This window comes from Trachurus trachurus (genome assembly GCF_905171665.1).
Source record: "Trachurus trachurus genome assembly, chromosome: 9".
NCBI lineage: Eukaryota > Metazoa > Chordata > Actinopteri > Carangiformes > Carangidae > Trachurus > Trachurus trachurus.
In genome coordinates this window covers 25,854,750-25,878,059 of record NC_139895.1, presented here as the reverse complement: position 1 = coordinate 25,878,059, position 23,310 = coordinate 25,854,750, and the positions used below count along the sequence as shown (strand labels likewise).

General features: G+C 42.8%; 1 protein-coding gene across 1 annotated transcript in view; it reads left to right on the top strand.

Moving 5' to 3' along the window:
• Nucleotides 1–8,024: 8,024 nt before the first annotated feature.
• adgrv1 (adhesion G protein-coupled receptor V1) overlaps nucleotides 8,025–23,310 on the top strand; it is a gene marked incomplete at its 5' end in the record, with an annotated part of 95,394 nt that continues 80,108 nt past the window's right edge. Inside the window, 20 exons of the mRNA XM_083978846.1 lie at nucleotides 8,025–8,210; nucleotides 8,986–9,135; nucleotides 11,509–11,604; nucleotides 12,928–13,032; nucleotides 13,204–13,317; nucleotides 13,532–13,762; nucleotides 13,900–14,237; nucleotides 14,366–14,636; nucleotides 16,003–16,329; nucleotides 16,757–16,933; nucleotides 17,033–17,256; nucleotides 18,912–19,038; nucleotides 19,191–19,376; nucleotides 19,583–19,763; nucleotides 20,126–20,289; nucleotides 20,389–20,512; nucleotides 20,641–20,901; nucleotides 21,661–21,787; nucleotides 21,920–22,143; nucleotides 22,331–23,065. Of these exons, the coding sequence (XP_083834972.1) occupies nucleotides 8,025–8,210; nucleotides 8,986–9,135; nucleotides 11,509–11,604; nucleotides 12,928–13,032; nucleotides 13,204–13,317; nucleotides 13,532–13,762; nucleotides 13,900–14,237; nucleotides 14,366–14,636; nucleotides 16,003–16,329; nucleotides 16,757–16,933; nucleotides 17,033–17,256; nucleotides 18,912–19,038; nucleotides 19,191–19,376; nucleotides 19,583–19,763; nucleotides 20,126–20,289; nucleotides 20,389–20,512; nucleotides 20,641–20,901; nucleotides 21,661–21,787; nucleotides 21,920–22,143; nucleotides 22,331–23,065 (4,348 nt within the window). The remainder of the gene's footprint in view (nucleotides 8,211–8,985; nucleotides 9,136–11,508; nucleotides 11,605–12,927; nucleotides 13,033–13,203; nucleotides 13,318–13,531; nucleotides 13,763–13,899; nucleotides 14,238–14,365; nucleotides 14,637–16,002; nucleotides 16,330–16,756; nucleotides 16,934–17,032; nucleotides 17,257–18,911; nucleotides 19,039–19,190; nucleotides 19,377–19,582; nucleotides 19,764–20,125; nucleotides 20,290–20,388; nucleotides 20,513–20,640; nucleotides 20,902–21,660; nucleotides 21,788–21,919; nucleotides 22,144–22,330; nucleotides 23,066–23,310) is intronic.

The following is a 23,310-nucleotide window of genomic DNA, read 5'->3' as shown; positions in this document are numbered from 1 at the left end:
TTATGCATGAAGTTGAGTTGGTAGTACACTTGATACATTACAAGTATCCAAGTATTAAAGGGATAGTTCACCCAAAATTCAAATTTCACTCATTATCTACTCACCCTCATGTCGACTAAGGGCTGGGAGAAGTTTCAGAGTCCTCTGTGCCTTCTCTGAGTTACAGGGGGGCTCCGTGCAGCACTGCATGTCCATATGACGGTTGCGAATGGGCCTCACTTTTCTTCGTCCAAGACACACCAAAAAAACATCCAAATACCTCCATAGTGCTCGTCTGTAATGTCCCTCTTGTATTGAAGCCCCAACATGAGAAATTGTTCCGAAAAAAATTAAATAAGTATAGGTTTTAAGCTTGTTTGTAGCGGAAGCTCCCAGTGTCTCAGTTCACTGCTTTGCCTGTGTCTGTGCAAATCTCGAACGATTTGCATTGACACCCAGTTAACGGCTCCGCAAATCGCGCGAGATTCCGGCAGAGCAACACTGGGACAAGTGAACTAAACACACACACTGTATACAATTAAAAAAAAAGATAATTTCAAACTTTTCTGCAATATCCCTCACTATATTCTGTGGTAACAGCATTAAAGCAATTTAAATAAATCAGCTATGTTTCATATCAACCTGCAAACTGCATGGAGAATCAGTGCTGGAGTGACAACAGAAAGCAACGTAAAGGATATTTCAGGAACAGTGTTTCTCTGGTTCATATTAGCTTGGCTAGACTCAATGCAAATTAAATTAACTTTCATTGACTGTTTAAAGCATGTACTTAGTTGAATGGCTTCTTATCCCCATAAACCTCCATAAACCTGCTTCACAGCCTAATTTGATAAATGAACAGACTGTTTGGTTGTTTTTCACTGACCCCATTCCTTGAATGCACAGACCAGTACATGGGTCTCTCTGTCTGGCCATAAATCCTCAAGTTTTACCCCATGCCTCGATGTTTTTGAGGGAGCCACGTGGAACACATCCTGTAGTGCTCCATGCTTCCTGTCTTAATTTAGACAGGTTGAGTGGGTCATGCTGGAGGAACATCATGACTATCCATCCCTATACCCTTCCTTCTTTGTTAGTGCTCCTTTTGCCTCTCACCAGGGTCTTTGTGTTTGTGTGTGAGACAGAGAGAGAAAATTAGAAAGTGGGAAAGAAAAAAAGTGTCAGGGTGCCTAAAACATGAACCTGTTGATGTAGGTCACCAGCCCCCTACCAATTCTGCTCTGTCCTTTAAACCAGCCCGGCTTTTCTTTCTTTTCATGTCTTTCTCTGTTTATCGCTCACTTCCCTCATTGTACTGTAGCTGGTCATGGCAGAAGAATTCCTCAAGGAGGTGGGGGTGGTTGATCTGAGCATGGCTTAGATGTGGCAGGGTGTGTTTATTGTTGTAAAAAAAGATGTATTCATCCACTTTCTCTTGATGCCTGTCATTATACATAGATGTGCTGCTTACCTATATCTTTTTGAATGAAACAATACATTAGGATCACTTTGTAGGAAACGGGTAACTCATCCTTTGTGTGAATGTTTTATGTTTGATTGTCAACAAATGTAAGATAAGGTACCTCTGAGTTTAATTGGCATTTCTTGGTAAAGTATGCAACAGGAGCCACATACACATTTACCTGTAACGGCTCAATCCCACGTTTACTGTTCCGTAACAAACAGTTGGTGAATGGCTCGTTCTGAAGCAGCAAAACAACAAACTTGATGAACAGCTTGATGTAAGCAATGGGCAGCTTTTTGAATAGTTTTTGTTATATTTTCTCTATGATAATCAGGATCTGTTGACCACACTTGTTCAGGGATTTGCCTCCCCCTTCAATCCTGCCATCTGGCCCTTAGTTTTCCAGGGCTGCAAAGGCCTGAAAGAGGGACTCTCCCACACCTACTGTACCAAGGATGTGTGTGCCGTGCGTGTCCTTGTTTAGGAGTGATAGAGTAGGGCTGAGAGAAAAGGAGAGACTCTGAATAGGATGGTTTGGATTCTGTTGGAGAGGAGGCTGGCATGCCAAAAGTGGGAGAAACAAAAGAATAGAGAACTGTGGCAATGTTAGAAATGCACACAAAACACAAAAAGGAGCATGAGGGAACAAAAGCCGGCTCCTCAAAATTGTGTGCTGGTCAGTGAATCGTAAAGTCCCACTTCGTCTCCAATGAAAATACTCCCCCGTTCTGGGTTGTCTCTCTGTTTTGGGAACTCTTTTGAAATGCAATTAGCATTTCATTTTGGCCCAACCAGTTACATGCAATGAAGTAATACCCTTTCTAATTTAGCCCTTTGGTCTACAAGGCTGTGGAGAGCACAACCTTGTTTAATCCCTTGAAAGTGCTTTTCTGTCTGCCTCCATCACTGTGTGTCATACAAACTAATCAGCGTTCAAACTGGAAGATGCTTTAAATTGCTCATGCACTGGTTCCTTCTCAATTGGAACCACTTTCCTTTTTCTATATCTCTTCTTTCCCACTATTCCCTAAGGGGAAGAAAAGAAACCTCTTGTTTTTAGTTGGGGATGCGAGATGCCATTGGCTCAACTTAAGAGCAGCAGACCACGGCTGTGTGGACAATACCTCTCTCTCTGTTTCTTTTTTCACAGTAAAATGCACACTTGATTGGCAGCCTCTTGCCCCCCGAAGGAGAAATGCCTGGTCTGAAAAGTATCGTTTGACAATAGCTGGAAGGCTGACCTCATGCATTTTTTTTCTTTGGAGAGGTATTCATTCAAGTGTTTTGTAGTTCCCCCTTATGTGAAATGGCATAATTTGGCTGCAATTCAGGTCACTGCCATCCTCATTTCCCCCAAAATCTGCCTCCAACCTCTTGTTGGACTAAGAGTAGGTTTTCTGTTTTTTTTCCCTCAAAATAAACAGAATTCTGTTTTTCGGGTAAAGCTCTCCAAAATAAGCCCAGAGTTTTTGTCAGATTTAATGATGTATGTTTTAGCTCTACTCGCTTATTAAGTTTCTTAATTTCTTTTCCCCAACTTCTCTGTATGGCGAGAACATTCACTGATCTAAAAATACCAGAGGCAGAAACTACATGTGAAGTGCAATTATGGGCTTATGTGAGTTGACCGGGTATGGCAGCCATGGCTGTGTCGGGCTGAGAATGGACGGTGGGTGGTTTCTGAGTTAAGGCCCTGTCTCACATTCGGCTGGTGGCATCGCTTAGCGCGGAGTGCAGCTCAAACAGAAAACAATCCAATAAACACAGCAAAGGAGGCACTGTGGTTCTGGGCCAAACACATAGGCCGAGTTTCATAAGTATAAACTGAGCTAATGCAACAACCATTCTATGAAAATGAAAACATTGTTGATAAGCATTAAATGACACACACAACAGTAGTGTTAATAGGTTTCTGGATTTTGGCATTTTTCATAATTAGTCTGATCTCTGAATAAAAACCTGGCCATCCAACCACAGGGCACTTCCATTTTCCAGTGTGGTGCAGCCCTATAAGATTGGTTTTGTGATCCCTTTACATTCTGAATAAATACAGACTGAAGGCCATTATCACCCCTCTCTGTATGCCTCTCTGCCCACCACACCATCTGTCTGTGCATGTGTTGCTGTGTACTTATGTGTTTCTCTGTCAGTTTGTGTTATTGGTTTTCAGTGTGAATTTGCACCGAGGAGACACACAAACATTCCAGGAAGACTGTTATATTAGTTGATGTTAATGACAGAGCAGTTTCTGTCTGTGGCCAGACTGACTCCAGATCACCGACCAGAGCTGTAAGATTGATGAATGAGATCCCACTGCGGGCCTCCCAGTGTAGGACAACTGAATATCACGTTCTGTGTGCATGTGTATGTGTGTGCGTGCATCTAACTGCCAAATATAACCACATGCTTTTTACCAAGGGCATCTCAGGACCAGGGAAGCCTCAGGGCAGGGATGCCGTATGGGAAAGCCCTTGATTAAAACTCTATAGACTATTATCCCACTCACCCTGGCCTCTTCCAAAAAGAAAACAAGAGTATTGCTTTTCACTTTTAAAGCTTATACTACCGAGTAATTGAGTCATTGAAACAACTCTCATAGTGGCGAGAAGGGATTACAGATACTTTACTTAATAAGAAAAAGAACTGAGACACATTATATTTTCTAGTTCAAGAGACAATCTAATTCAAACCTGACGCATTTAACGTAAACTTTTGTCAACTACAAGTCACCTGACTCACTGCGGCTGTCACATGGCACGTTTGATTACGTGAATCCTGCACTGTCACGCTTACTACCATCCTCCGACTGTGAAGTCTTAGGCCTGCAGTGAATAATTAATGCTAAAGATTACGGCACAGTGGCCACTGTCAGGAGAAACCCTAGAGGCATCAGGAGCGTGCACTGACCTCAGGAGCAGCCCTGCAACCAGACACCTCCCCGGCACCTCTGACAGGGATATCCAATAGATCAGTGAGTGTGTGTACATGTACGTTTGTGTGTGTGAGTGTGTCTGCATTGGACCCAGTGTAACAGTTTCAACCAGACTGCTAAGCCCAGTAGACTGCTTCAAGGAAGAGGTGAGGAGGTCAAACCACCTCTGACCAGCCCTGATATTATCACAGTGACTGCCTATGGTGCTTATCATGTTTGAACCTGCTGAGAGGATGATGAGCTGTCCGTCATGGAGATACAGGAAAACGAGTTTGTCTCCAAGAAAAACTGAGTGATAAGATGTGTCACAGAGAGAGATCAGCAGATAGAGAGAAGTAAGGAATTGCAAGTTGATGTGGTTGGGATACTCTGCATGCACCATAAATGCATTTGTGTGTGTGTGTGTGTGTGTGTGTGTGTGTGTGTGTGTGTGTGTGTGTGTGTGTGTGTGTGTGTGTGTGTGTGTGTGTGTGTGTGTGTGTGTGTGTGTGTGTGTGTGTGTGTGTGTGTGTGTGTGTGTGTGTGTGTGTGTGTGTGTGTGTGTGTGTGTGTCGAGTATGCATTGTTGCCTTTACCTTTGATCTGAGCTTAGCCGGTGAAGTGGGTGGACTTCAAGACACAGTTGTAGCTCAATGCCCAGCACTAAGAAACTTTCCTGGCAGGCACAAACTCTGCTTGTGCAAGAGAACCATAATTCTAAATGACTAAATGCATACTGAAAAGAAGAGAGAAGTTGACTGGAAGTATTATGTACTGGACAAAAGCCGTTATAGTGAATGCAGGTTCAAGGTCAAGACTTAACTAGATAATAATCCGATTTAAACGGCAGCCTTTGGAATTTGTGTCTTATTGTTTTGGAAGAATGATTCAGGATTGTTCCAGGCCAAAGCTTATTTTTCATTTGAGCCTGATGTCTAATTAAAGAGAACTTTTGACAATGCTTTATTGTTCTGTTGTAAAATAAATATAATGATGCGCATCACATATTTAGCCAGTGCAGTGGGTAATGCGTATTTATTGGCTTCTTTGTGAAGTAAAGTAATGCAATATAAAAGAAGAGTCAGCTGACTGAGGTTGGAATCACAGAGTAAGTCAATAAAAGCAGTTTTGGATGTTCATAATGTGAAGACTCCTCAGTTGTGGTGTTGTCTGTGGCTTGTTAGGGCGCCAGGTCCTAGAGTCCTGGCCTCAACCATCATTTTCTGTTCCCTTGGCCCAGGATATTTGTGATGGACAGTGTGTTTTCATGCATTTCAGAGCTCTCCAGTGTCCTGGCCTGTCACCCAGCTGTCTAGCTGAGCATTGAGACCTTGCACTTCGGACGTATACGCCGTGTGTGTGTGTGTGTGTGTGCACGCGCACCACATGCACGTGACGGTCTCTTTGCACCTCTCTACATGGACTCTGACTCCCAGCCTTATCAATGTCAGAGGTCTGCGCCAGGCACTCCATGCTGCCTTTTGCTGTGACAGACAGATCCTTGGTCTCTGTAACCCCTGGGGTCAGGGTTGGCACAATGCATGATGCCAGCATAAAAACCGCCCTGCCTCTTATAAAACAGACCTGTGCCATCTGCTTTGTAGGAATTCCTTTGAAGGAAGTACTGCATCTGGGTCAATGCATGCAAAAGGGACCACCGCTCTATTTTGGAGTTGGGGGTTAGGAGGTTAGAGGGTTGGATGCTTGCTACCATCCATCTAAGAGATTGTGGTCTATGTGAAGTCGGGGAATCATTTGAAAGTTTGGGAGTGAGGTTTTGAAGCACAAAAATGTACTGAAGAAATATCCTGAGAGAAATTAGATCTTTTCTTCTGAAAACCTAAAGCAGAGATGACAGTTAGAGACTGAGATTAAATAAAATGTTATATTCAACATGATTCTATGTGATACAATTGCGATGATTTTAATTATTTGAAAAGCTTTCAAGCTGTGGTGAATCATTGCACAGGCAAGTGAATATATGCAGGTGCCCAGACTGCATGCACCCTCAGGCGCACGTTTACCCATTAGTTTTTGAATAATACTATACTCTATGGCAGTGTCAGTGAGATGGCTAAGGAATGAAGGTTTATATCTTTACACTCAAACTCTCAGCCAGTGAATCAGGAAGTTCTCAACCCCAGGAGAGAGAGAGCAGGGCGGATAACAGGATTTATTCAGCCCTGGCCCCATATTGTCCAGAGACACACTCACCTCTCTTCTCCCCCAGTCTCACCCTCTGTTCTGCCCTGTCCAGCCCCGTTACCCACCAGCTCTAAATCCTTTTTTGATGGATTTCCCAGCAATCTCTGTGGCATTTGTGTGACACACGCACGCACACACACACACACAACACAACACAAACTCACGCAAATGCACATGATGTCTCTGTCACACACTTCCATCACATCTACATTAACTGACTCTGACTATATCTGTCAGCTAATGACTTCTAATGCTTAAACAGTGTCTCATTCTCCTCTCTAAGCTGTCAAACTGATTGATGGATGGCTGCTATTTAAACACTCACCAATACTGAAAATAACTCAGATTGATATAACAGTAATGGAACATATGAAAAATTGGATATTTTCAATGTCCAACTTTCCTAAATGATTTCTGCGAATGAAAACAGAACCAAACAGCATGACTTCATCCACCGTAGCTGCTGATGTTCTTTTTTCAACCTTGTAATTAAGAGCAAATATTTTTTTTTAAAAAGACGTTACGTGTTCATACTCTTGGCAAGGCTCTGGTGGTGCAGATCATGAATGGGATGGGTAAGAGGCAGCTGGGAAGGAAAGGCAGGACAGAGTGGCCACAATTTAACTTTAAGCTGGCTCCACCCCACTTGTCATGCTGTGTTGTTTTGTTGTGCTAACCATGACAACTGTCTCAGCAGCGCCATCCTGTTTCAGGATTATTCGGGATGAGAGAGCTGAACAAGATGGAGTTGAAGAGAGATGGACAGAGGGATGAGAGAAGTGGAGGATAGAGAGGTGTGGAAGAGATAAAGTGTGAGGAAAAGTGAGGATGACTGGAGGAAGCAGGAGAGCAGAAACGATCATCAGAAAGAGAGAAGAGAAGAGGGGGAGTTTGTCTGAAGCTGTATGATAAAATACTGAAATTATTTACTCTGGTATAACACTAAATACATGTGGTAAAGAGGAATAAACTCAACAATAACTGGTTTAACAGTTATGACAACATGAGGACAACAGCTATTGGAATTAAGGAATAATGTTATGAATCACTTAAACCACAACGACCCGGAAACCTGCCAGCCAGCACGGCTGCACATTTTCAAAAGTCAGGCTTCAGAGCATGTGGCTGCTCTGTTTTGTACATAAGTTTTAATCCTCAACATTTTTATTTTTTTTGAAATAACAGCACCCAGCAATGTAAAGTCACGTTTACACTTGATAATCATGATATCAAAAGTCTCTATATTTGATTTTATGTGAGTTTTTTTCTGTCTTAACTGAATTATTGTTTTCTGTGATGTCAGTTGATTTTCTTGGAGGTGAGGTGTAGGTTTTAATTTTTATACAGCACAGTTCTCTGAAACTCCTGTTCTGTAACTTTGTTCATTTGCAAAACTTCTCAGATACCCATATTGAGATTTACTTGACACATGTATATTATGTCTATCCTCTCCCTTTCACAGGAATGCTCCCTGTCCTCCTGCTAGCTGGGTTGATTCTGGCTCTGTCCATCCCTGGCGCTGCGTCTGAGTCAGCCACACTGCGGTTCCTGGGGCAGACTCACTTTGTTGTCAACGAGACCAGCACAGCTGTGGTCCGGCTGGTTGTGGAGAGAGTGGGAGACCCGGTCAATGTGACGGCTTTGGTGCTGGTAGGTCATCGCTGATAACATATTGTGTAACAGTTTTCAACAAGCTTTCAATTCACCAACGATATTATGTCTGTATCCAAAACAATCACATTTTACATCATGTAAAAAGGCCACCTTGCTCTGTTGCTGGGCTGTCATTACTATGTTCAGTGAAGGGGAGAACATTGAACATCGAACACCTTGAGTATACAAAGAAACTGAAATCACAGAATGGGTCGTGGCTTTATGTCCTCCACACAGGGGCCAGTGTCAGCTGCTCACAGTTGGTGTCTGGAAAGGCGAGCTAGCCATGCAGTGGAGTGTGGTTTGGGGGTTTCCCATGCCTCTTGATATCTTTACCATACTTCTTCTAACACTAACCATTATACCTGGGCCGCCTCATGAGTTAATGAAATACTGCAATATCAGTCTTCCTTGCAGGAAATGAATGGGCATAGACAGAAGTAGTACATGGAAACCAAAGATGAAGAAGATAAAGTCACCATATGAATGGAAGGAAAAGAGACAGGATCTCAATAAATGTTCCGGTGGAAAAAGCTTAAACAGAAAAACATCAAGCCTGATTTCATCCCATGTGACTTTGTTGTCAAAGGCACAAATAATGTACCTGTAGCATCCCTGATTCAACCACATCTCGTTGCCTCATTCTCTTTTTGTGCCTCTCTTTGTGTCTTTCCTTTTTACATCTCCAAATGAATACAGAAAATATCTCAAACAAACAGAGATGTTGCGAAATGGTGAGTAATCCAATTTTATGTTTGCTTATTTCTCCCAGCTAGAGGGAGTCGACACTGGGGACTTTGAAGCCATTAATGCTGCAGCCTTTCTGCTGTCCACTGAGTCCAGTAAGACTATCTTCATTGCTGTGAAAGATGATGACTTGCCTGAAGCCGATGAGACGTTTACCTTCACCCTTAGACTTCAGGTAAAGACTCATTGTTTCAAAGTTTATATATGTGTGTACCACATCTTTGTTTGCGTGACAACTCCCCCCTCCTCTCTGGAGCGGCAGCATTTTTTCCACAAAGTCCCACTGTTCTAATTCTGCCCCTGACCATCTTAAACCTTAACCCCCCAGCGACGAAGCAATAGGCAGTGGGGGCGTCACATAGTAAAGCTCTGGGAGGCTCTGAGCTGCAGGGCCTTTGATGTGTGTGCGTGCTCCATAGGACTTTTCCAGGATGGCGTGGGTGGGGCCCAAATGTGTGCGTCTCTGAGGTTCCCCACTAAAAGACACCTTTGTGAAAAGGAACTAACTTAGACAGCCGCTGCTTCACCACACATTAGATTAAAGTAATTCTCTCATTCACTGTGCCCACTTATTTCAATGGACATGTCCATTATGTGGATTTCTATTCTATATAAGTTGCGTGTTCACCATGGCAGACAACTATAATAGGCGAAAGCCCAGTCTCTTACAATAAATGAATGGATTGGAAAGTGCAGTAACATCTTTTCATGCATTTTGAAACGCTTTTGCTGACTACCAAACGCACCATTGAAATTTGCCAAATGGACAGATGATTTGCAATGATTGCTTTTTGAGCATTTTATGCTTTTGCTGTGTGTAGTTTTACATAAGACAAAGATATTTTCAAGTTTGAAAATTATATCTAATAGGTATACACTGTAAATTCTTGTCAAAAGAATTACCATCACAGCTCAGGATGCTTAACACCTAAAGACTATCTCCATGGTTTCATATAACCTTTAGCCGTCAAGTGTGATTGATGAGCTAGGGGGGCCTGGTCTTGCTGTCTGTCTGTATTCTTCCTCACCAAAAGACCTGAGACAAAGGTCATTGTGAATCACTGATTGTCAGCTGTACGTATATTTGCAAAACAGCAGAAACTCTGAGCAGATGTCAGCTCGAGTGACTTTCTTCACAACATGTTCAATTAGATTCTGCATTTCTGTGACATCTGGTTTAGTCCAGTTGCACAATCCCGTATTTATTGTGCTCTGAGAGTGAAAGACCACATGAGGCCCACTTAGCCCTTCTGTTTACACTACAGCGCAGACAAAGCTTTTGGCCAAATGCTCCCCTATCAGTTTACTGAAGAAGTGTCTAGAGGATAAATGTGCACTACTAGGGATGGCACCCAGAGGTGTCAGATCAAACACAAGTAAGACATAAAGGGTCAATCACAGTACATCTACCATGCAGGACAGCTAAATCTGTAAAAATCTGTTTCAATACAATATATTATCTGAGATTTGTTACAAATATGTATGACAAGACTTGTAAGATAACAGCAGTGTAGAATTGTGGTGGATGAGAGCAGGTGCAGCTCAGTAATGCTGTGCGGAAATGGGAAGCAGAAACAGACAGTTTGTAGTAGCATATGGCAGGTAGATACAAGCTGTCATTAATTACTGTAACTCATTTGTGTACACAAATTACTGTATAATTGAGTGTGTTTATGTAGTTCAGCACACATGAACATGTGTATGTGTGTTTTCAGACTCCTGGCTTGGCCAGTGACTTGGCTTTGTGAAAGCGTGTGGATTCTGTGTCACGACAAGAGATCAGCAGCGGAAAGAAAGCTCTGTTACAGCTGGGAAATGTCCTGTTTGAATAGAGGGATGAATGCAAGAGGCCCAAGCACTTTCTTGTTTCTCCTTTGTTTGCTCTCACCTCAACATGCACACACACTCACACGCATACTTACAGTGGCTTTGCTTAGGACTTTACCGTGCCCTGTCAAGAACCACATTGATTAGAGTTGATTTGATGGAACACTGTTGTGTGATTTAGTGGAAGCCCGTGCACTTGATCTCAGACATAGTGGTTGTGAGCAGAGTCGGTCCATTAGATGCTTGTGAAAACATTGGTTAGCTCACTAATGGAAATGTTGGAAAGTTACACTAAATAACAAGGCTGTGGTCTGTTTTTTTTCTTTTAACCAGGGTTCAGAAAAAGGAAAACCCTCCTCACACAGATCACAGGTTGTTAAAAACTCAGTGTAATCCTTGTGGAGCTGCTGTGTGATTTTTAATCACACTGGGAGATGTTAAGTTTGTTTGGTCTTAGTGCCAATTCACAGAGCACAGCACAGGTCCCAAGGAGGCATCCCACCGTGTGATAACCTGACGTATCAACTGGGCCGAGACCAGTACTTCCTCTCTTTGTGCCTTCACACCAGGGCCTCTCAGTGGGAACACAAGAATGAAGTGAAGATGGTGAATTAGGGAGGTGTTCTGTTTTTTTTTAACATGAGCATGAGTGTTGGGGGAGGGTGAGGATGTGATAAGGTACATACTGTAACTAACTACATAAGCTCTTCCCACTTTTCAGAGTTCCTCTAATGGTGTGACACTGGGGACACCAAACAAGGCAACCATCACCATCCTGTCCAATGACAATGCCTTTGGAATAATTGCCTTCAACTCAGTAAGAACCCCCCCCCCCCACACACACACACACACACACACACACACACACACACCCATTGTCTTTCCCCTTGTTACCATAATTCATTTTGTCTAATCCATTACATGAAAAACTATAGAAGCAGCACGCTCTTCCACAAAATATAAGAACTGGGTGCGAGACAAAAAAGGGCAAAACACAAGGTTTGCACACCAGAAGCAGCTCCACAATGATAAAAAAGAATAACTCTTATCTAACTCTAATCCATTACTGTGACTGTGACATTTGATTTCTATCTATGATTAATTCTGGCTGCATCAGTTTATTCGTTTTTTTAAGTATATTTTTGGGGCTTTTTTGCCTTTAATTGACAGGATAGTAGAGAGAGAGACAGGAAATGGGAGGCAGAGAGAGGGAGAATGACACACAGGATAGGGCAGCTCGACACAGGATTCGAACTGGGGTCGCTTGCAGTGAGGACTATAGCCTCAACACATGGGGCGGGTGCTCTACCAACTGAGCTAAACACCGCCCCTAGCGTAATTATTTAACTACCACTATTATGATCGTTACTCACAGCTATCTTTGCAGGTATGAAAATTGGTAATTGAAGGAAATGGAAATAAAGAAAATTTTGGGATTTTGGGGGGGATTTTTTTTTTGGGGGGGGGGGTTATTTAAACAAGATATTTCCAATATACAAGACACACAGAATCAATCAAGATATTTGCTGCCCAGAGTCTTGACCCCTTATTTTAGGGTCTGCTGACCAATATTGCAAAAGTTAGCTGCCCACACCAAACTTCACTTCGACTATTAACATCCAGTTGCATTTGTGACCATATTAATGACAATAAAGACCAGTGATGTTAATATGTTGTAGTTCAAATGCCAATAATGCCAGTAACGTGGTCGTGGGAGAATTGACCATCAAGTGGTTGTAGATTACCTGGGGCAATTAAAAACACAGCACTCCCTGGATTAACAAATCAGTGGGAGTCTATAGTGTTTCCATGGTAGCTCTGGTATGTTGGGAACTGTTTGTTCTACCACCCCCAGAAAGTCTCATATGCAGTGCAATCATTTGGCCTGCTTAGAATTAATAAAGGGGTCCTGGCCCCAGGAAAGGTGTTTATGTTAGTTGTGTTTTATGTACTAAATTATGTACCGTAGTATTCCTTTCCTTTCCTTCCCCAGTTCGGCTCACTTGTACTGCCTGTTTAAAAAATACATCTTGTTTCATCATCAGATTGTTTCTATTTAGAAGTGAATGACTGTTGAAACTAATTAAACTGAAGGGACCGGGCTACTGTTTGTGTGTTTTGTCTCTCTCACCCTCTTCAGACTGAAGAGATTGTAGTTGATGAACCCAGGAGAAGGAACCAGTATGTGCCTTTCACCCTAATTAGAGAGAAGGGAACATATGGGACTGTGACTGTGAATTATGAGGTGAGAGAAGCAACATCAGATACTAAACATGTAATGTGTTTTTTCCACTGGCTAAAAATAGACTTTGAAAAAAATACATTATAAAGAGAACCATGTAATTATTTGATTATTTGTAATTTCATGATTGATGATTCTATTATTTACATGCGGACCGTGTCTCCTCCTGTTCAGGTCTCTGAAGGCCCCAACCCTGCCATTGAGGATCTCAGTCCAGAAAGAGGGAACATAACAATCCCTGTGGGACAGGCTGTCGTGCACTTCAGTATCCTCGTTAAGGATGACCAGGTATTAATCAGACTCTTCACTGTGCATTTAAATACAAATCACCCATATTGATGAAGTTGTTTCCGTCTGTCTCTCTACAGACTTTGGCAGTGTCATTACTTGATTCACAAAAGATGACATGTCTGGGAAATGACTAAAATAATGAATAAAACTAAAGATCAAACAGTATATATTTATGTATAAACGAGTGTGCTTCTCTTTCTCTGTGGACCAGATCCCGGAGGATGATGAGGTGTTTTCAGTTAGGCTTACGGGCGTGGCAGGAGGAGCCCTTCTCAGGCCCAACGCCAGCAGTGTCCAGCTGAGAATCCGGCGTAATGACAGCCCACTGCGGTTCTCTCACTCTGTCTTGGCAGTACCAGAGTCTGCTGGAGTCATCGCCCTCAATGTGACCCGAGGTCAACTGACTGAAGATGGGCCACTCTTCGGCTCTGTTGACACTGAGGTTACATTCAATCCAGTTTCTTGTTTTCATACACTGCTGACTGTTTAAGAATTGGCCACGATCACTTTAAAGGTGTACGTATTGCTCAATAAGCACACACTTAATTCAAATAAAACTCTGGGCAATACTGTCTTTAGGTCTCTGTAGATTACATGGTGGTGAGTGGTGAAGGACTGGGCAGCGCCACGCCAGCTGTGGATTTCCTCGACCTGCAGCCGGTCAGAACGGTCACATTCCCTCCATTTGTGTACAAGGCAAGCCTGCTGTTCAACATCATCGATGACATCGTGCCGGAAATTGCAGAATCTTTTCATGTGGTCCTGCTGGAAGAGACCATCCAAGGAGATGCTGTGCTAGTACCACCCAATGCTGTGCTGGTGACCATCGAACCCAACGATAAGCCTTACGGTGTCCTGTCAATCAGCAGCAGTGCAGTCGTTCAGCCAATCAGCATCAATGAAGATCTTACACAGAGGTGGATCATTTACAAACAATTAGGAAACAGTGGTGACGCATGATACAATTATATACAAGTGGATGGATACTGAAATAGCTATTATAATGAAAAGAGAAAAATTCTATCCATGATTATCTCTCCCACAGATTTGATGGCATCGTTATTGTAAGAAATGGAGGCAGTTATGGCGCCGTGTCCGCCAACTGGTCCATCAGTAGAAACTCCAGTGATCCTTCCCCAGTGTCCCATGACTTGGGGCCTGATGTGGGCACAGTGAGATTCGCTGCTGGTCAGGTGACTGCTGTGATTCCAATAAACGTCGTGGCAGATGATCAACCTGAAGAGGCAGAGGCCTTTGTCCTCAAACTTCTACCCAACACTGTAACTGGAAACGCAGAGGTCGACGAACCGATGGAGGTTAGTTTATAAGAAATTATTTATAAACCGCGATTCTTTTATTTATTTTTTCATACTGATGGTTGCTCTCTGTTGCTGTAATGGTTTTTGACAGAGAGATAAGGCTGCACTTGTTAGGGAAAATATCCTCCAGATGTTGCGTGTCTGTTATGCATGTGTATGTGTTTTTGTGTGTCCTACTGTCGGCTACAGTGGCAAACTTGGCACATTCTGCAAAAGTCAACCTCTCAATGTGTCACTTTGCTCTGTGGGTGTTCCCTTAATGTGGTTCAATCCAAACAAAGCGGAAACAGCAGGCGCACTCTGTGTGTGGTGTCTGTGTGCGTGTTTTTCTTTTTAGAGAGCGTGGGGGATAGCATGGTTATAGCTTCCATCTTTGTCCAAGCCTCTTGGCTATGTGTGAAGGCAGTGGGCAGATCTAAGTCTTGTTTATGTCCAATGCACGAGATGAGACACAAACAAACTCTGCTTCGGTCACATACAAACACACGCCAGAACAACCATCTCAGGTTGGGTCTGTTTGCCATCTGTCTAGACTGGATGAGCTGAGCTGGCTGGGAAAAAAAATGCTGCAGAATTAATAAACATCTTTAGCAGAAGAACAAGTTAATCGATGTTAAAAAGCAATATGACACACACACATGCATGCATGCACACAGACACACACACACACACTGAGCTGTAAATCAGCTGTTGGTGAACGTGCCAGGCAAAGCATCAGACAAGTGTAGGTTTCAGGGAAATGAATGGCTCTCAGTTAAAATGCTCATGAAAACTACTCTAGCAGTTTTAGCACAGTTAATTAAAGAGGATGCCTCTCTAAAGTTAGCTCAGGGCTCTGTTTTACTACTTTCAGTCTCACTTGTTTTCTTTCCCCTCTCTGTTCCTCACCTCTCCTTTCTTCTTCTTATGACCCAAGATACGTTCTTAGTAACACAAAAACAGGATACACATCAAAGTCCTCCAAAGTAATTGATGGTAAATCTGGGCTTCATTGCAATTACCCACTGGCAGCAGCTTGAAGATCAGTCAGCTCCCTCCTCAAAGCACAGGAGACTGTGCGCGGCCCACAGGCACTCCTTCGTTGGCAGTGCAGTTAAGACTTAGGTGTCAAACTTGTGAAATCACATTCTGACCTTTCCAAAACAGTGTGTATAACTAATTTAAGTCAATCAATCATGAGTCATCATCGCGGTAATCATAATCATCAACTCCATTTGATTGAGGGATTCAGAAAGGTAGTATTTGAGTTTATAAAGTGTTAATCAACATAAATATACCCTTTTAAAGATACTACAAATGTGTTTTTGACCATTTGTCAGTCAGAAGGAAACATGATCCGACTCTCCCTTCTCTCTTTCCCCAGATGGTGTTTTACATCCAGGACAGTGATGACGTCTATGGGCTTTTTCGGTTTGACCTTGCAAAAGAGCAGAGCATCCAGAGCCAACCCGAGGGCCGTTTTCTCTCGCTGAACCTCCTGCGAGATGGTGGCACACTAGGCGATGTGTCTGTGGCTCTCACTGCTCTATACATTCCTGCAGGCCCAGTGGACCCGGGGAGGGCCCGAGACCAGGTCCTGAATGTTAGCAGAACTGTTAATGTGGTGTTTACCCGAGAGCAGATGGTCCATGTTATACTGCCAATCAGGAATGACGCCTTTCTGCAGAATGGAGCTCATTTCTTAATACAGGTGACAAGACTGGAAGCATGATTTTGTGTCTCTCCACTATGATTTTTTAGGTTGTAATTAAGGCAAAGATTTGCTGACATGTCCAAGAAAGGTGTTCTTTCTCTTTGTTTTTGCTCTTCAGCCCAAATCAGTGCCACCCAAAGTTAAAGTGCCTCATTTGCATGTGTGAATGGTTTGACATTGGCACTCAAATCGGGCATGTTGCTATGGGATTTGCCCAACTCTTCAAACTAACATCACCTTGGCCTTAAAGCAAGCAGAAATGTACAAGAAAAAGCCTTCTTCAGAAGCACATGACAACGAGATTAATGTATTTCATTTAACAATTAATGTAGAAACTTATTTTATTTTTCATATCATCTATCTGTTCCCTAGTTCACCTGTGTGATCATTTTGTTGACTGAGTTTTGTCTCCTATTTCCCCCAGTTAAATACGCTGAAACTGGTTGATATCAACCCCTCAATTCCTTCAAACAGCCCACGGTTCGGAGGACCTCTAAACCTGACCTTAACTGTCACCCCCGATATAGCCAACGGGGAAATCGGCTTTACAAGTAACACCACAGTGGTGGTTTATGAACCAGAGGATAGCAATACCAGCATGGTAAGATATACCCCAAGTTTTCAGCAATACTACATGCAAGTAGGGTCGTACTGTGTTTGCGTATGAGTGAGTGTTTAATCCTATTGCCGTTCGGTGCAGGTGAGCCTCCCTCTGCGACGTGACGGGACAGACGGCCGGGCTGTAGTGTTCTGGAGTCTTCGGCCAATCGGACCTAGTCGGGAAGATGTAACTGCTGATGACCTGCAGCCTCAAAATGGCTCTGTCGTTTTCCTCTCCGGGCAGAGTGATGCCTCCATCAACCTAACTATCATGGCGGATAATGTCCCAGAAGTGAACGAGACCTTACTGCTCACCCTGGATAGGTAGGAATATTACTGCTGTTTGTTAACGCCAGTTTGCTTAATAAGTCATCATTTTGTTGATTATAGACGTGGCATATTAAACCCTAGTCTTGTGTCCATAATATAAGAGTGTAAAAAACATTATAAAAACATTATTACGTAGTTAGTGTTATCTAAGTGTTTTAGAGCTAACCGATATTTTATCCAAGACTGGGGAGATATGTGTGGGTACGATCTCATCCCATCATTTCTTTGGTTTTCTGGAGATATGTTTATGTGTTTGTGGTAACAGTTGGGGGGGTCGGTTCATCTGTTAGTCTTATGTTCTGATGAGAACGGCATCTCCCTCTCCCTCCTCCCCTGCAGAGTGGAGACTGCACGCTTTATAGTGTACTTCGGGTAAGTGGAGAGTGGGGTGAACCTGGACCTTTTGTATGGCGTGAATCAGGACTTTGTTTTTCAGACAAGGGCCTACTTCAGGATTTCTAGGGTCTTTGGTTGATGTGGAGATGAGGGGGACTGGGATGGGGTGGGGGATTCTGTGATGGTGTGAAAAAAGAGAATCAAAAGAGGTTGGGTGTTGGGAGTAAATAGAGAATCTTCTTTCTGTGTTTTGCTCTAATTCAACCAGACTTAATTATGTGTAGACTTGTAGATGTCAGAGTTTGTATGCATGCAGCATCTTGGCTGTGAATGTTTGTATGGAGTGCTTCATTCTGTCATGTCTTTGTCTCTAATTTACCCGTCATGTGACATTTGCTTGGCTGCAATTTTCTCATCTTACACACACATACACCCCCCCACCCCCCGCTGTGGAGGATTAAAGAGGAAGGCATGCTGTTGATTGACATGGTTATTAAAAGTGGTCTAAACAGCAGGACTTTAAGATATGCAGTCAGTTTTGAATGGGAATCAACAATGCAAGGAATGCGAAAATGCGTTCAAAAAATTTAATTTAAAGGGATACTTCACCCAAAACCAATAATTCACCAATTTTCTACTCACTGTCATGCCAAGGAAGGGTTTGGAGAACTTTCAGAGTCATCAAAACGCTTTTGGAGTTCCAGGGGGGGTCTGGCTGGCAACCGATATTTATACAATGGCGGCGGATAGTGTTCACTTTTGAATCGTCCAAAACACACATCCAAATGCCTCCATACTGCTCGTCCGTACTGACCCAAGTGTCCTGAAGCCGCGACATGAAAAAGTTGTCCAGAAAAAAATAATTTGATCTGTTTTTAGCCTTGTTGTAGTAGTAGCTCCCAGTGGCTCTGTTAATGTTGGTGCACATGCGCGAGGTGTTCTTCCGTGTTTACATCATACATCCAATGGTTTACAAAGACGAACAAACATCTTGCAGCAAATCTTGCTGCCCCCCCCCCGAATTGTTGATTTTGGGTGAAGTATCCCTTTAATGTTGAGCTGTTTTGTAGAAACCCATGAGACTCAAGTGTTCAACAAAAGCAAAAGTCTAATTTTCATCTGCTACACATTTGTTGAAGGTGACATTTATCTCTCTCGTATGCTTACACCACAAGCATGTCAACCATCACTGTTTAAGGGGGAAAACATTTAGCAAAACAAAAATGCATACACTATATTTTATGCTCTGTTTCAATTGTGGTCACTTGCTGTCACAAACTGTCACAATTTGTTTATTTGTGCGTGTGTCTCAGGAGTAATGTCGAGAACCAGATCCTGAAAGCCGGCTTCACCACCAGAGAGATAGTCATTATGGAGAACGATGACCCTGGGGGAGTTTTTGAATTTTCCTCATTCTCCAGAGGTCCATGGATCATTAATGTGAGTTAGGAGGGAAAACTGAATGTTAATTCATGTACTTCAAGTCTTATTTTACCAGCTTTAATTTAAGGAAATAATCATATAGATATAACCCCAAATGTTATTCTGTGCTGTCTCTCTGCTCACATGATATTTAAACATTTTAACCCTAGGAGGGTGAGGCTGTGGAGCTGCACGTGGTCAGAGCCCAGGGGCAGCTGTTGAAACAGCTGGTACGATACGCTGTGATGCCTTCAGGCAGCACTGAATTCTACGGAGCAACAGGCATCCTGGAGTTTAAACCAGGGGAGAGAGAGGTGGTGGTGGCGCTAGTGGCAAGGCCTGATGGTGTGCCTGAGGTAAGAAGATGGTCAATGCAATTTTGACTTAATGTGGTTAAATAATAATAGTTTACCCCATTACAAAATTAAGTCTGTATGGTCTAGTGTTTAGTTTACGTATTATTTGATTCAGGAATTTTTCAGGTGTATTTCACAAAATATGTGAGCCTTTATATGTGTGTATATGTGTGTGTGTGCGTGTGTGTGTGTGTGTGTGCATACAGCTGGACGAGACTTTTTCTGTGGTACTTAGTAGCCACAGCACTCCACCCAGTCGCCTAGGCAACCACAGGGAGGTCAACATCACAGTGCGGAAGAATGACGACACCTTTGGGGTCATTGAGTTCATCCAATCAGGACTGACCATGGCCATCAATGAGAGCAAAGGAAACGAGATGCACAATGGTACTCTAAAGTAGAAATCCAATAGTGATTCTTTCCATGTCATATTGTGTCACATACACCTAGTTGGAATAAATGACATTTGTATGCACGCAAAGGTTGTAATTTATTTCCTTTTAATCAAAACATTAGCATAGTTGAGAATTGTCAGTATAATGTTTTGTATATGTGTTTGCAATACAACTAAAAAAGTTGATCTGAAAGCCCCAAAATTTACTGTTTTTATTTGATGCCAAAATTGTTGCTTCTACTGGAGGGGAAAGCACATACACAATGACACAAAGTTCATGCACAAGAGTCAATGGATCTCAAGAGGGTGCATTATCAAAATAGATAATCTGTTGTCTATTCGGATTCTCTTTCAGCTGTGTACCCTGTAGTGAGGAACCGTGGTCACTTCGGAGAGGTTTCGGTTTCATGGGCCCTGGAGCCAGCCCTGTCTGGAGATGTCACCCCCCTTCAGGGAAACATTACCTTTGAGGAGGGGGAGTACCTGAAAAACCTCACTCTGTTTTCTGTACCTGACGAGGTAAACAGAATGACTAAACTCTGACTTTAAATTACTTTGTTTTTAATTGCATGCATTCATATTTTTCCTTGTTTGAATCTTTTTTTTATTTTATTTTAGATCCCAGAGGACATGGAGAATTTTACCATCACGCTATTAAATGCTACAGGTGGAGCAAGACTGGGAAACCTACTCAATGCCAGTTTGCAGATTAATAAAAATGATGACCCAATTTATTTCTCTGGTAATGGTTTCATATATATTTTTTACATATGAAAGATCATCTGAAAGCCTACAATGATCGAATAATATATTATAGCTGCCTCTATTTACTCGTATTCTCTTCTCTCTCCTATCTCACTCTCAACTCAGAACCTGTTGCCGTGCGGGTTCAGGAAGGGGGTGTGGCCAACTTCACTGTTCTGAGAGCAGGGCGGGCAGACTTTGTTGCCACAGTGATGTACCAAGTGGAATATGGTAACACATCACCAGGTGACTTCACCATGCTGAGTAATGACACGTTGCTTGTGTATGACGTGGGTGAATGGATGAAGAACATCTCTGTGGCTGTGGAGGATGACAACACACCAGAGACTGATGAGTCCTTCCACATTGTTCTCTACAACGCCACTGGTGAGTTTGTAGTTCTTTGAGTGTGCTATATTGTAAAGATAACTTATGTGAGTCAGAGATTATGTCAGGTTACATAGTGGATGCCTCATGTCTCAATTATGTTGCTATTGTAATGAAAACTGTGTAATATGTATTCCTCCAGAGGACCAAAACATCTAAAAATCAGTCACTTTTCTTAGTTTAGAGTGTCGATCACAACAGAACAACCAGGCAAACTCACCTTATCTCGAAATAACATCACCCCTTCTCCCCTTCTTAATGTCTCTTGTCTTAATGATAGTTGTGCATGCACAGAAAGGAGTAGCTGAGTTATTTAGCATTATCTGTAGTAACTCTGAAAGCTCTCCTAATCCCAGCATTGTGTGTCAGGGATGGGAATGAAAGGCCTCCTGGCCCCAACAGGACCTTAATTGCCAGACTCCAGACTTTCTAAGGCACAAAGACTGGCCACTCCACTGGCCTCTCTCTGTTTACTGATTGACATGGAGTGGAGTCGAGTAAGAGTTAGCCTTTGGTTTATGCCAGGGGATTGCCCTTTATACAGGGATTGTGTTAAAAGTCAATAACCCTCATGTTAGGAGTCAATCAAACGACAACTGGGACCCTGACACTTTTTACCTGTCCAGTGCAATTTTGAGCACATTTCAGAATCAGCCTTTATTGTCACTTATACAGAAGTACAGCGGAATTTCTATGGTTATTACAGTTCACTTGATTGTATATAGGTCCTGCTCTAACTTCATATGTTTGCCTTCACAGGTGATGCTGTTGTGTACGGGGCTCATACAGCTACTGTGGTGATTGATGCCAATGATGACGCCAATGGGATTTTTTCCTTGGAACCAATTGAGAAACCAGTTGAAGAGGGAAAGACTAACAATTTTTAGTAAGGAACTGGTCCTCAATCTTTTTCTGTAGTGGTGCATTTCATGCTGTTTGGATGCAAATTGTATGTTTCCAAAACTTGACATTTTAGAGACCTAAACTGTACTCTTTACTGTCTCTTTACTTTTACCAGTGTCCTACGTGCCAGGGGCCATTTTGGTGATGTTACAGTCTTCTGGCAGCTGTTTGCCAATGACTCTGTGACTCCTCTGGAGGAAAACCAGGAGTTTACCAACACATCTGGATTCATAACCTTCACTACAGGGGATCAGACAAAGCCTATTGTCCTGGAGGCCATTGCAGATAAGCTTCCAGAGTTCATTGAGTTCTTCGTCCTCAAGCTGGTTAATATCTCAGGTGAGTTCAAGAGTGATATATTTGTTCAGCACTTAGAAATGACATTTTCCATAAAATCGTGAAGTATAATTTGATTAGTTTAGACGTACAGTATATGGCTTCCAGATTCCAGATAGAGATTAATGTCAATATGTCATATATGATTTAGTTTTGAAAACCCTTCACTTTTGCCTGTAATTTCTTAAAGGTGGTTACCCAGGGGAAGGTGGACAACTGGCTGAGACATCGCTGAATGCCTCCGTTTTCATCCCTTTCAATGACGACCCATTCGGCGTCTTTGCCATTGCTGACAGCAACCTGGACCAAGAAGTAGCCGAAGACGTACTCTCAGTCGATGATATGGCTGATGTCACTTCCTTCACCATCCTCCGACAGCAGGGTACTTTTAGTGATGTGCGAGTTGCCTGGGAGATTGTTTCTGGCCGCTTCCCAGAGGGCCTTCCTCTGATGGATGACCTGCTCCTTCTAGCTTCCTTCCCAGATGAGGTTGAGCTCAGGCCTCATGCCAGGAGACACCACTCGGCCACAGACACGTGGTTTTTCTCTGGGCTCCAAGGAGCTTACGGGACCATCTCGCCTGAAGATGGGCCTGCTGCTGTCAGCAACTTCACCTTTTCTGCATGGCTAATGCCCAGACCAGACACGGATGGCTTCATAGTCTCGAAAGGAACCAAAAATCAGACCTTGTATTACGGAGTGAAGGTCCACACTAATGAGTCACATGTCACAGTAAAGCTGTACTATACAGTAATAGGATCAAACAATACTCAAATGGCCCAGGCCAGTGCTGAGAAGTTTGTAGAGGATAATACATGGTTACACGTCATCATAACTGTTGATGATGGGATTATTGAGTTCCTCTTGGATGGGACCCCTATTCCTGGTGGGGTGAAGAGCATCAAAGGAGAGGGCATCAGTGATGGTAAGTTTCTCAGTCATACCTTTTTTAAACTTAGTGTGGTAGCATAGTGATGCAACGGAGGCTGTTTGATCATATAAAGTGTTGAGCATGTTCCCCTTGATATTTTGGTTTACCAATGCACCTTTATCAAAACATCATAATCCAGCGTTTTTGCACCAACGTTCCTTTTATTTTGTTGCTTTGAAAACTGAATGTCAAATCATGTAGATTAAGTTTCCTCTTATTTTACATTGTTGACATGTTAC